The 12,832-nt window shown below is 38.0% G+C and overlaps 1 protein-coding gene across 1 annotated transcript; it reads right to left on the bottom strand.

Annotated features, from left to right (window-relative positions):
* Positions 1-10,119: 10,119 nt before the first annotated feature.
* LOC110795429 (glutathione S-transferase PARB-like) lies at positions 10,120-12,337 on the bottom strand. Its single transcript, XM_022000436.2, has 3 exons — positions 12,057-12,337; positions 10,970-11,018; positions 10,120-10,731 (listed from the first exon to the last, which is right to left on the bottom strand). The coding sequence occupies exons 1-3, from the start codon at positions 12,201-12,203 to the stop codon at positions 10,280-10,282; spliced, it is 648 nt and encodes a 215-aa protein (XP_021856128.1). The 5' UTR covers positions 12,204-12,337; the 3' UTR covers positions 10,120-10,279.
* Between the last annotated feature and the right edge of the window lie 495 nt (positions 12,338-12,832).

The raw sequence follows: 12,832 nt of genomic DNA, 5'->3' as shown, positions 1-12,832 counted from the left end.
CGAGATTTTCATTAACGACGACCCTCTTTTATGACGGGTTCACGACAAGAAATCCCGTCATTAATAAACGATTATTGGCCTTTAGTGACGGGATTTCCCGTCGTTATATGGTACAATTTCTTGTAGTGTCTGGACCCCGAAAGAGGAAAACCTAGATATGGGTTCATGTCATTTGCTTCTTTAAACTGCATGGTTTCATAAAAGAGAATTCTATCTAAATGAGAAGTGGTTTTTGAGAACAGGACCCTACTCTTATCTATACTAATGGTTTGACCCGACATGGCACAAAAGGAATCAAGGATACTTTGGAGAGTGGACATATTACCAGGAGACACCTCACCAAATAAGAGAATATCATCGGCAAACGATGGGAGATAGCTAGGGACCTGTTCCTACCCATTTGAACGGAACCCAAGAGGAATTTTCTGTAGCTTTGTGGATAATAAGGGAAAGGACTTCAATTCCATACAGATGATTAAGATATAGGGCGAAAGGGAGTCATTTTGTCTAATTCCTCTAGAAGACGAAAAAGACTATGTAGGAATGCCATTAACAAGAACCTTGGAGGAAACCGACAAGATGGAACTCGATCATAATGAGAGAAATAGAGGACTTATCGAGACCATAAAGCTCTAAAATACTTCTAATGAAACTCCACTCAAGCTTATCATAAGCGTTCTCAACGCGCGTATAATTCTTTGCAGTTTGCACTACTGTTGATTCCTGGTTTTGATGATGACAAGCTTACCTTCTACTAATAGTTCGTTTTGGAGAATGTCAGGAACAGGTTAATATCTAAGAAGAACAAATGCGAAACCGAAGCAAGCTAGGGAGCTATGAAGTAATCAAGTTTAAAGTACGTGGCAAGATTAAATCAAGGATCAAAACAAGCAAATTCTATAAGTGTCGAAAGGTATAAGACCAGCGTAATTTAGTACAAGCTTAGTATGGGAACAGAGTATTTTGAAGAGTCCTAGTTATATCGTGAAACGAAATAACTCAGTTTTAATTTTACAAAAAAAGATAAACGTCAAAGTTTTTAAACTGATTTTACAAAACTGTTTGAAGTTATACTCTTGAATTTGAGTTAACATATAACTCTCAAAATACGAAAAGATTGATTTTACCTAAACGCGTTTGAAGTAGGATTTGCGAAAATCTATCTATTAAAAAGAGTCATAAACTGTGTTGGATTTGAATCTAGGGTAAACACTTAGATTCTTATAAATACAACCTATGTTCTTTGCGAAACTTTTTATCAGACTTATTTACATCAACCGGAAGCTTTCAGGTATCACCCTTAAAGTCTTAATCTTTAAAAGAAGTCCGTTCATGTTCCCATATAGAGCAGTATTTTTTACTTGGTCTTATATCGTCTGTTAGTAGTTAATTAATTCTTATACGTTTGATTAAAGTGTTGAGTTATTGTATGATAAGCCTGAGTCAGGCTTACTTGAGCAAGAGAGAAGATCTCACGAGAGATCAGTGAGTAGGAACAGTTGAGGGACTGTTTCCATAAGGGAAGGAACAAAGAGGGTTGTTCCTAGTCATCTGCAATCAGAGGCGATTGGCAGATTGTGGCCCGAGTAGATTAGGTTTGTAAAGAAACTGAGTTGTTTTGCCTAATTAGTGAAAGTGTTTAAGTCCCCAAAGGGGCCGTGGTTTTTTCCTCTCTATTGGGCCTAGAGAGTTTTCCACGCTAAATCTTGCTTGCATATTTTACTATTTCTGTTCATAGTAGTTTAATTTTTATAAACACGTAAAATATCAATTCACCCCCCCTCTTGAGGAACTCTGTAAAACTAACAATTGGTATCAGAGCCAGAACCCTTTAAACTGCAGGTAACGCTGACGGGAAAAACGATTCTGAAGCTATGAACACTACGGAGAAACTAGAAGAGGGATACTCAACACAACGACCTCCAATGTTTAGTGGCAAATACTATTCCTACTGGAGAAACAGGATGGAGATTTTCATTAAGGCTGAAAACTATCAAGTATGGAGAGTGATTGAAGTTGGAGACTTCCAAGTCACTAAGCTGAATACCTCTGGAGAAACTGTTCCCAAACCTGTTGATGAATTTGACAAAGCCGACTATGAAAAGCTTGAACTCAATGCCATGGCTGTCAAAATCCTTCATTGTGGACTAGGTCCAAATGAACACAACAGAGTAATGGGCTGCAAGAACGCGAAGCAGATTTGGGATCTGCTTCAGGTTACTCATGAAGGAACAAATGAAGTTAAGAGATCGAAGATTGATCTCTTAATGCACCAATACGAGTTGTTCACCATGAAGACATCTGAAACGATTCAAGACATGATCACTCGTTTCACAAACATTATCAATGAACTAAATTCTCTTGGCAAAATCATAACTCCTGAGGAACAAGTCAGGAAGGTCCTAAGAAGTCTACCACAAGATCCCTGGATGGCTAAAGTCACAGCCCTCCAGGAAACTAAAGACTTCACCAAATTTAACCTGGAACAACTGGCTGGATCTCTCCTAACTCATGAACTGCAATTGAACGCACGACCTTCAGAGAATACCAAAAATAGAGCTCTTGCTCTAAAAACCGAAAATGATGAAAACTCTGAAGAAGATGAAGAGACAGCTCTGTTTGCTAGGAGGTTCAGAAGAATGTTTAGGAACTACAAAGATGTGGAACACAGAAGTAAACCAAATCGAAAGTTCTCTAAAACTGACACTGGATGCCATAAGTGTGGAAACTTGGAACATCGCATTAGGGAATGTCCTCTATGGGATCAAGAACGAGGAAAAGGAAATGAAACAGCAAAAGATAGATTCAAAGACAACAGAAACTCCTTTTCCAAAACTGAGGTAAGAAAAGCCATGATTGCTGCATGGGGAGATACTTCTTCTGATGAGGAACAGGAACAGCCCAACGAAGAAATCGCTCACCTATGTCTTGTAGCTGAACATGAAGAAGACGAATCAGACTCAGAATCTGACAAATTCCAGGTCGAAGTGAGGGGGAACAACACATGGTACCTAGACAGTGGTTGTTCCAAGCACATGACGGGAGACAGAAATAGATTTCTCTCACTCACGACCTACGAAGGTGGAACTGTGACTTTTGGCGATAATAAGAAAGGCAACATCATTGGCATTGGTAAGGTCGGTAAGTCAAAGTCTCACTCCATCGATAATGTGTTTTTAGTAGAGGGACTAGGTCATAGTTTATTAAGCATTTCTCAATTCTGTGACAAAGGTAATTATGCAAAATTCTTCTCAAATAAATGTCTAATCATCAATAGTAACACAGAGACAGTGATCTTAGAGGGACAGAGGAAAGGGAACACATATGTGGTTAACCTCAACACGATTCCTCACTCCAATCTAACCTGTCTCAGTGTTATTGAAGATGATCCTTTGTTATGGCACAAAAGATTTGGTCATGCTAGCTTTTCTCTAATGAACAAATTAAAATTGAAAAATTTAGTCACAGGTCTTCCAAATACAAAGTTAGCAAAACAATCAGTCTGTGATGCCTGTATCAAAGGAAAGCAAGTAAGAACGTCCTTTAAATCAAAGGGGGTAATCAGTACAACAAGACCACTGGAGCTGATCCACATGGATCTGTGTGGACCAATGAGGACTCAGAGCAGAAGTGGAAAGAAGTACGTACTCGTAATTGTAGACGATTTCTCAAGATACACATGGGTGATCTTCCTATCCAACAAGGAAGAGACGTTTGAAGAATTCTTGGCTTTCGCCACAAAGGTTCAACGACAAAGCAGTCATAAACTGGTCCACATCAGATCAGATCATGGTACAGAATTTCAAAATAAAAGATTTGATGATCTGTGTAAAGGTTCAGGAATAGATCACAACTTCTCTGCTCCCAGAACACCTCAACAAAACGGTGTTGTAGAAAGAAAGAACCGAACTCTTGAAGACATGACAAGGACTATGTTGATTGCTAGTGGACTTCCAAAAAGTTTCTGGGCCGAAGCTCTAAATACAGCATGCTATGTGCTCAATCGAGTGCTAATTAGAGCAATCAAAAACAAAACTCCATATGAACTGTACAAAGGAAGAAAACCCTCTATAACTCATCTTAGAATCTTTGGTTGCAAGTGTTTCGTTCACAACAATGGAAAGGATCAACTGGGAAAATTTGATGCACGAAGTGATGAAGCAATATTCCTAGGATATGCCTCAAACAGTAAAGCTTATAGAGTATTCAACAAAAGGACCATGTGCATGGAAGAAAGCATACATATTATATTTGATGAAACTGACTCCCAAAACTATGTTGCAGGTACAACTTCTGATGGAAACTTCGAACTAGGACTCACTAGAGAAACAGAAGACGAAGAGACAAGGAAAAGTTCCCAATCAGAAGAACAAACTCAAGTCGAAGAAACATCTGAAGATAACATAGTTGAAGAGGAACCAGTACAGGCCGAAGATCATGCAGAAACAAATGAGCAAGTTGAACAGTCTGTTGTGGAAACAACTACACCTTTCCAACCCAGACCTTGGAAACATCAAAGCTCACATCCCCTTGACCAAATAATCAGTGATCTTGGACGTGGAACTACGACCAGATCCCAACTCAAAAACTTTTGTGCTTTCTATGCTTATTTATCCATGATTGAACCTAAAAATTACAAAGAAGCACTAACTGATTCTGATTGGATCATTGCCATGCAGGAGGAGCTTAATGAATTCGAAAGAAATAAAGTATGGCATCTTGAGCCTATACCATTGAACAATCGAGTAATAGGTCTCAAGTGGGTATTTCGAAATAAACAAGATGAACATGCTACGATTACTAGGAACAAGGCCAGATTAGTTGTCAAGGGATACAACCAACAAGAAGGAATAGACTTTGAAGAAACATTTGCTCCAGTTGCCAGAATGGAAGCAATACGCATACTAATAGCATTTGCATCATATATGGGATTCAAACTCTATCAAATGGATGTAAAATGTGCCTTCCTAAACGATATTCTCAAGGAAGAAGTCTATGTGGAACAACCTCCAGGCTTTGAGGATCCAGAATATCCCGCACATGTCTACAAACTAGATAAGGCACTGTATGGACTGAAACAAGTACCAAGAGCCTGGTATGAACGTCTCTCACACTTTTTACTAGACAATAAGTTCAATCGAGGTAAGGTTGATAGAACTCTGTTCCTTAAGTCAAGAAATACAGACATATTAATTGTTCAAATCTATGTTGATGATATTATATTTGGAACAACTAACGAAGATCTTTGCAAGGAATTCTCTGACCTAATGCAGCAAGAATTTCAAATGAGCATGATGGGAGAACTCAACTTCTTCCTAGGTCTCCAAATCAAGCAAACGGAACAAGGGATCATGATACATCAACAGAAATACATAAAAGACCTCATCAAGAAATATGGAATGGAGTCTGCTAAGAGCAACCACACTCCAATGGGAACAACCACGAGACTGGATGAGGATCAAGAAGGTAAAAGTGTAGACCAAACAAGGTACAGAGGTATGATAGGCTCCCTACTTTATCTTACAGCAAGCAGACCAGACATCGCATTCAGTGTAGGTGTCTGTGCCCGCTTCCAATCAAATCCAAAAGAATCTCACCTCACAGCTGTCAAAAGAATTCTAAGATATCTAAAAGGAACAGACGATTTGTGCCTATGGTACCCTAACTATGATCACTTTGATCTCAAAGGATATACAGATGCTGACTATGCAGGTGACCTAGTAAACAGAAAGAGCACATCAGGAATGGTTCAATTCCTAGGAGCATGTGCAGTCTCCTGGGCTTCAAAGAAACAAAACACAGTGGCATTATCCACAACAGAAGCTGAATATGTAGCTGCTGCTTCATGCTGTTCCCAAATGCTATGGATCAAACAACAACTTAGAGATTTTGGTATGAAATTAAAGTGTGTTCCTATCCTATGCGACAACACAAGTGCAATCTGCATATCAAAAGACCCAGTGCACCACTCAAGGGTCAAACACATTCACATTCGACATCACTTTTTAAAAGATTATGTGGAAAAGGAACTAGTCAAACTTGAATTCTGTCCCACAGAAGATCAAGTAGCTGACATCTTGACCAAACCACTTAACAGGGACAGACACGACAAGCTCAGGTTAGAACTTGGTATGATACGAATACAATAATGCCTGTTGTCCTTAACAATTTTCTAACCTCACTGGAAAATAATAAAAAAAACAAACAAAAAAAACAAAAAAAAAATAAAAAAAAATATGTTTTTAATTATTTTTTTCGTTTCTGTTATGCACCATATTTTCTGAATGGACTAACAACCAGGTTCGGATTGCAAAATCCAGCTGTGCATTACCACAGCCACGTCTGCACATTATTAAGGTAATCGCACTTTTTCCCAATACTTGCATTCAATTCGAGGTCTAAGTGGGAATACTAAAAATGAATGGAAAGCATTTAATTTGATTCATCGAATCTTACAAAACTCGGTACATGCATTACTATTCCATTTTCTACACTCAAACACGCTTCCCACACTCTGATTCCCAATACAAACCCTTCAACTTCCAAATCATTCCGTCTATAAAAACTCACGGAACATCCCTTACTTCTCGTCAAATCCCCAAATTTAAATTTTGAAATCCCATCTTAACTCTCCTAGTAAATCGCAACACTCACCCCTATAAAATCATGACACTCTACAAACTCCAATTCCCAAACCCTACCGATCCCTCTTCTCCTTCCACACCAATTATCACCGTCATACCGCTTCAAACAATGCCTCCCAAACAACCAACTCCCAAACCATCCGCTGTGAAATCCACCGCAAAGGTCACCACCAAAAGGAAGCTGGTCATGAAAAAGGAAGTTGCCGCACTAACTCAGGGGGAACCTCACCTTCCGATGGAGAAGAAGGTCAAACTTGAACCCACAAAATTCTTCTATTTTCCCCCCGATCGTATGCTCCCTGGTCTCAGTATTGATTTTGTGTGGTGTCGAGAAGTCGGGTTCGTCGAGTTGATGGAGACCATCGAATCTCAGGGATGGACTCATCTTTTTGAGGTCTGTTCAAAAGCTAGTATGTATCCAGAAGCAATGGGGGAATTTTGCTCTAATTTCGTAAATACAAAGGGGGTTTGTCATTCTGAAGTTAATGGGAAACAATTTAGTTTTGATGCTGAAAAGTTGGGCTCCTGGTTCAAGGTCCCCGTCTTGGGTGAGGAGGTCTATCACAAGGGTAAGGGCCAAATTGAGCTTGGGGGTGCGACTATGAAGGAGGTTTATTCCTATTTTGGGGGACAAGGGAAACACCCAAAAGCTCTCAATCAGTCTGTCCTGACTCCGTTTCAAAAGGTCATTTTCAATGTTGTTCGCCGAGGTCTGGTTCCGCGTCATGACAAGCGCGCTTTGGCTAGCAGGTTAGATCTCATCTACATCTTTCTCCTAGAATCCCAACGCCAAATTAACTTTCCTGTTGTTTTTATCTCCCATCTCTCTCACTCCATCTCCCAAAACAACATGATTGGGTATGGTTCTCTTCTCACTTTCATTATGCGAAAGGTAGGAGTGGACCTTACCCGTTACACTGCTGAGCCACATACACCAGCCCACATTCTTAACAAAGCCTGCCTAAATGGGATCAGTCTAAGTGTGGTGGATGGGGTGGTCTGTGTTGGGAAGTCGAGTGTTGAAGAAGCCACCCCACAGGAAGATGATGGAGAGGAGGATGTAAATGATGAGGAGGAGTTTTCAGAAGACGTAGGTGAGGTGGCCTTTCCCTGTCAGGAAGAGGAGGGCCAGTCAGAGGAGATGTCACACTCTGCGTGCCCAAAGGAGAAATGCTCAATGCCAGCCACCTCACCTATCACCAAGCCACATCCCTCTCCTGTGTCTACTCAGCCCATTCGTCGCAGCAACCGTCTTGCCAGTTCATCTAAGGAAATGCCTCCAGTATACAGGGTTGAAGACTCTGAATCAGACAAGGATGGAGAAACCCAGTCTGCTGCACCCTCACCAGATAATTCTGTCAAGCTCCTGATAGCCAAAGTGGATCAATTGCAGCTGGACAATGCAGTTTTGTTGTCTGCTGTTTCATCTTTGCAGGAGTTGATCAACAAGGTGAGCCAAGATCAGGCTGAGTTCTTCAATGATATGACGGAACGCCTGAATGACATGATCGTCGAGGAGGTGACACATGTTGAGGATGCTGCTCCTGGATCTCCCCAAACCTGACCCTGCTACACAAAATTTGCTTACCCTACCCCATATAATCTGCTGTCCATCAAACATTTTTTTTGCTGGCTCTTTGAACAATTTTATTTTTGTTGTTGGTTTTTGGATGCGCCAAGTTTATGACTAATGCTCATTAGTGCGCTTTTCCTACGTTCTGATAGTTGCCCCACTCTGACTTGTAGAATTTTTGCTTGTGTTGTGCTATATGTTGCGTTTACCTTGTTCTGCTTGCAGGGGTGGGGTCAAACTCGTTGACCGACTTGAGCTGCATGATGACTATCTGCTTACTAGGGTAATATGATTCCCATATCCTCCTTCTTCTTCTTCTCTTTCGGTTCGGCGTTTTTCCCTGCTCCCTTTTTGATAATTCCAAAGGGGGAAGATATTGAGAGGACAACTTGTGTTCAATTATATTTGTTTTTATACTTGGGTTTACCACCTACGCGACACATCTGTTCCTGGTTAAGTTTTTGACTCTGGATTGTCAGGTTACATATCTCATTCCTTAAGTTATTTACTCCTATCAAGTTGTAAGGTTGTCATCATCAAAAAAGGGGGAAATTGTTGATTCCTGGTTTTGATGATGACAAGCTTACCTTCTACTAATAGTTCGTTTTGGAGAATGTCAGGAACAGGTTAATATCTAAGAAGAACAAATGCGAAACCGAAGCAAGCTAGGGAGCTATGAAGTAATCAAGTTCAAAGTACGTGGCTAGATTAAATCAAGGATCAAAACAAGCAAATTCTATAAGTGTCGAAAGGTATAAGACCAGCGTAATTTAGTACAAGCTTAGTATGGGAACAGAGTATTTTGAAGAGTCCTAGTTATATCGTGAAACGAAATAACTCAGTTTTAATTTTACAAAAAAAGATAAACGTCAAAGTTTTTAAACTGATTTTACAAAACTGTTTGAAGTTATACTCTTGAATTTGAGTTAACATATAACTCTCAAAATACGAAAAGATTTATTTTACCTAAACGCGTTTGAAGTAGGATTTGCGAAAATCTATCTATTAAAAAGAGTCCTAAACTGTGTTGGATTTGAATCTAGGGTAAACACTTAGATTCTTATAAATACAACCTATGTTCTTTGCGAAACTTTTTATCAGACTTATTTACATCAACCGGAAGCTTTCAGGTATCACCCTTAAAGTCTTAATCTTTAAAAGAAGTCTGTTCCTGTTCCCATATAGAGCAGTATTTGTTACTTGGTCTTATATCGTCTGTTAGTAGTTAATTAATTCTTATACGTTTGATTAAAGTGTTGAGTTATTGTATGATAAGCCTGAGTCAGGCTTACTTGAGCAAAAGAGAAGATTTCACGAGAGATCAGTGAGTAGGAACAGTTGAGGGACTGTTTCCATAAGGGAAGGAACAAAGAGGGTTGTTCCTAGTCATCTGCAATCAGAGGCGATTGGCAGATTGTGGCCCGAGTAGATTAGGTTTGTAAAGAAACTGAGTTGTTTTGCCTAATTAGTGAAAGTGTTTAAGTCCCCAAAGGGGCCGTGGTTTTTTCCTCTCTATTGGGCCTAGAGAGTTTTCCACGCTAAATCTTGCTTGCATATTTTACTATTTCTGTTCCTAGTAGTTTAATTTTTATAAATACGTAAAATATCAATTCACCCCCCCTCTTGAGGAACTCTGTAAAACTAACAACTACCTTGTTATTTGCATATGTACATTTTTTGTTTTGTTTTAAATATGTTATATTTCGTATTATACATTGATAGATCAATGAGGCAGGTTCACTGTTTGTATTTTTTATTTTTTTTTATAATTACCTCATGTCCTCGTTTAGTAACGAATATTTTTCTTTATTCAATTCTTTTGGATTGTTTTATAAAAAAAAAATGCAGCGTATACATCCGTAAATGACAAGAGTTTAATAGTAATAACGTACACTGAATTAGTTATTTGTAAAGTAGTGGAATTATTATTAAAAACAATAAAATTAACAATATGTAAATATGAAAAGCAAAAGCAAAAGAAAACATAAAAAAAAACGGTGACAAACAAAACATGACGTACATAGGCAAATGAGAAAGAAAGTAGAACGGAAATGTTGATCGATTACATAAACTCCTTAAGCAAGGCTATGGCCTTAATGGAAGCAGGCCTAGCCAAGATATCAGTGCACCAAGCACTAACATTAGGGCGTTCATTGAAAATAGTCTTGACATCGGTGTCCATTAGTATATGCAATTGAGGTAAATGATGAAGATCAGCTAAAGTGAATGTTTCACCACCAAAGTAGTTAGATTCACTTAAACGAGCCTCGTAAATGTCAAGGACTTTAGCCAACTTAGCCTTGTTCTCTTCGACTATAGCCGTGTCTGTTTCCATGCCAAACATGCCTTTGAACACAAGCTCCCACATGAGTTTGATAGCGGGTGGGTCGAATTGGTGAGCCTCAACCTCCATCCATACGGCTTGGATTGCCTTTTCTTTAATGTCTTCACGTACCAATGCGCTTCCATTACTTTTGTAGGCGTATGCTATGTACGATGTAATTGCTCTTGATTCTGTTTTATTAACAAGGTCGACATCGAATAGTCTTATTAGAATTTACAAGGGTTCAATTTCTACTTAATAATTAATAATCAAGATCGAATGTATTATATATACACTAATATAGTTGATCGTGACCCATAAATAAAGATGCACAATAAGTGTACCGTGTACGTGATAATTTATTCAAATGGTCAATCAAAATAACGTGACAATAATATATATAAATAATAGACAAGTTTTTTCACTTACCAAAAATTTGGAGATCTCCATCTTCAAAAGCTGGAACTTGACCGAATGGCTGAAAATTAAAATTTTACATCATTATCTTTGAACAAATGTAACTTTTTAATTTGTTCCAACAATTGGTTAATTTTACAATAGCTATATTAAAACTGTAGACATGGTAACCATCTCCAATCTAAACCGTTCATTTTAATATATTTAATTTTAACCATTCATAGAGTTGACCAACAATCAATTGAAATCTAGGATGGTTTTTCTTTAAAAATATAATACACTAAACATTTCGGACTTCCAACGATCGAACAACGGCAGATAGGTTGAATAACTGAAAACGTTAATGACTTCATGGCTCACGCCATTGTTGTCTTCATTAACTGCAACTTTTCAGCAATTGCATTATTGTCTGTCTTTAGGAAAAGGCTACAAGTACACCTAGTGTATAATATTCTCTTGTACACCTTCATTAATTTGTTGACACATCATCAAACCCACTAAAAAATGAGAATGAAAGACAATAAATATGCCATTTCAACCAATAGAGAAACATGGTGTACAAGATGCTTTGTATACTAGGTGTACATGTAGTAGAATCCCTGTCTTCAACAACAATAACCGAATTCGAATGAAACTTAAGCTATTATTGGCATCATTTACAAATTAATGTTGACATAAATTATCTTGACATCCACAATTAATTTGTAGGATGATCAGAAATTGGATATCAGATTTACATTTGACGAGGTGAGGTTAATAAGTTTAATTTTTAATTTTTAATTTTCAGTAGTAAAATAGTAAATTCTAATAGCGGTTGAGATTGCTTATTGGATTTTGACGGTTGAGATTAAAAGACTTATCATGGCTACAATTTTATTGTAGCTATTGAAAAACCTTTCCCCAATAATTTTCCTCATATATAAAGCAAAAAATAAGTGTGTCGTCTAACATTAGATTATCCATAAGAAAGGTAATTTTGGTACGAACATTATCAAAACAGAGTTTCATATGATCTACTCAAATAGAAGTGTGCCAAAACTATAATTTATTTAGTTTAGAATAAGAAATGAATCCATATATGATAAAGTGAATAACTTACGTTAAGAGAGACAAAAGGTGGTTGTTTGTGAGCACCAACACTCATGTCAACGTGGACGAATTCAAAGTCAAGTTCCTTTTCAGTAGCAGCGGCCACGACACGGAGGGTGGCGCCGGAGAAAGGGCTTCCATGAATCTTGATCCCCATTATGGGCTTAAGCGAATATATATGTTTGACTTGGACTAGCTAGTCAAAGGAGAGATAGTATTGAGAGATGAGATGATAGATAGAAATGAGGCACCAAAATTAAGAATGGATTGAGTTTTGATAAGAAAAACATACATTTTGAGGTTCAATTTATAGGATGAGCTACTCAATATTTTTCCAATTGTTCATACTCCGTATTCAGCTTTCTGCTTTTTTTTTTAATAACAAAGTAACAACTTGTGGAGTTGTGGAGTGCATGACTTGACTGCGTTCACTTTCGTTGACCTTTGATGGCTTTGAATAAAACCCAGGGAATTCAACATGTTTTAATTTGATTGTTTATTTTGATATTCGGTACTCCCTTTATCCCTTCTTAATTACCATACCACTTGCATAGATCAGGTCCACGCTATTATTATAGCGTGGACCAGGATATTTTAGGTATTTTACAGCTTTTAAAAATAACATGGACAAGCAATGTTTACGTGATCTAAAAAATCTGCGATTATGCGGCCTACATAGTAACTCTTACGTTGATATAGTTTACTTATATCCAATATAGTTACTCTACTAGTTATACAGTAAATTTTAACAATATAATTATTAATATATGCGACATAGTTACTGCA

The sequence above is a fragment of the Spinacia oleracea genome, chromosome 6 (genome assembly GCF_020520425.1).
Source record: "Spinacia oleracea cultivar Varoflay chromosome 6, BTI_SOV_V1, whole genome shotgun sequence".
In the NCBI taxonomy this organism is placed as follows: domain Eukaryota; kingdom Viridiplantae; phylum Streptophyta; class Magnoliopsida; order Caryophyllales; family Amaranthaceae; genus Spinacia; species Spinacia oleracea.
The sequence above is the reverse complement of the archived record's forward strand: the minus strand, read 5'-3'. Positions and strand labels throughout refer to the sequence as shown.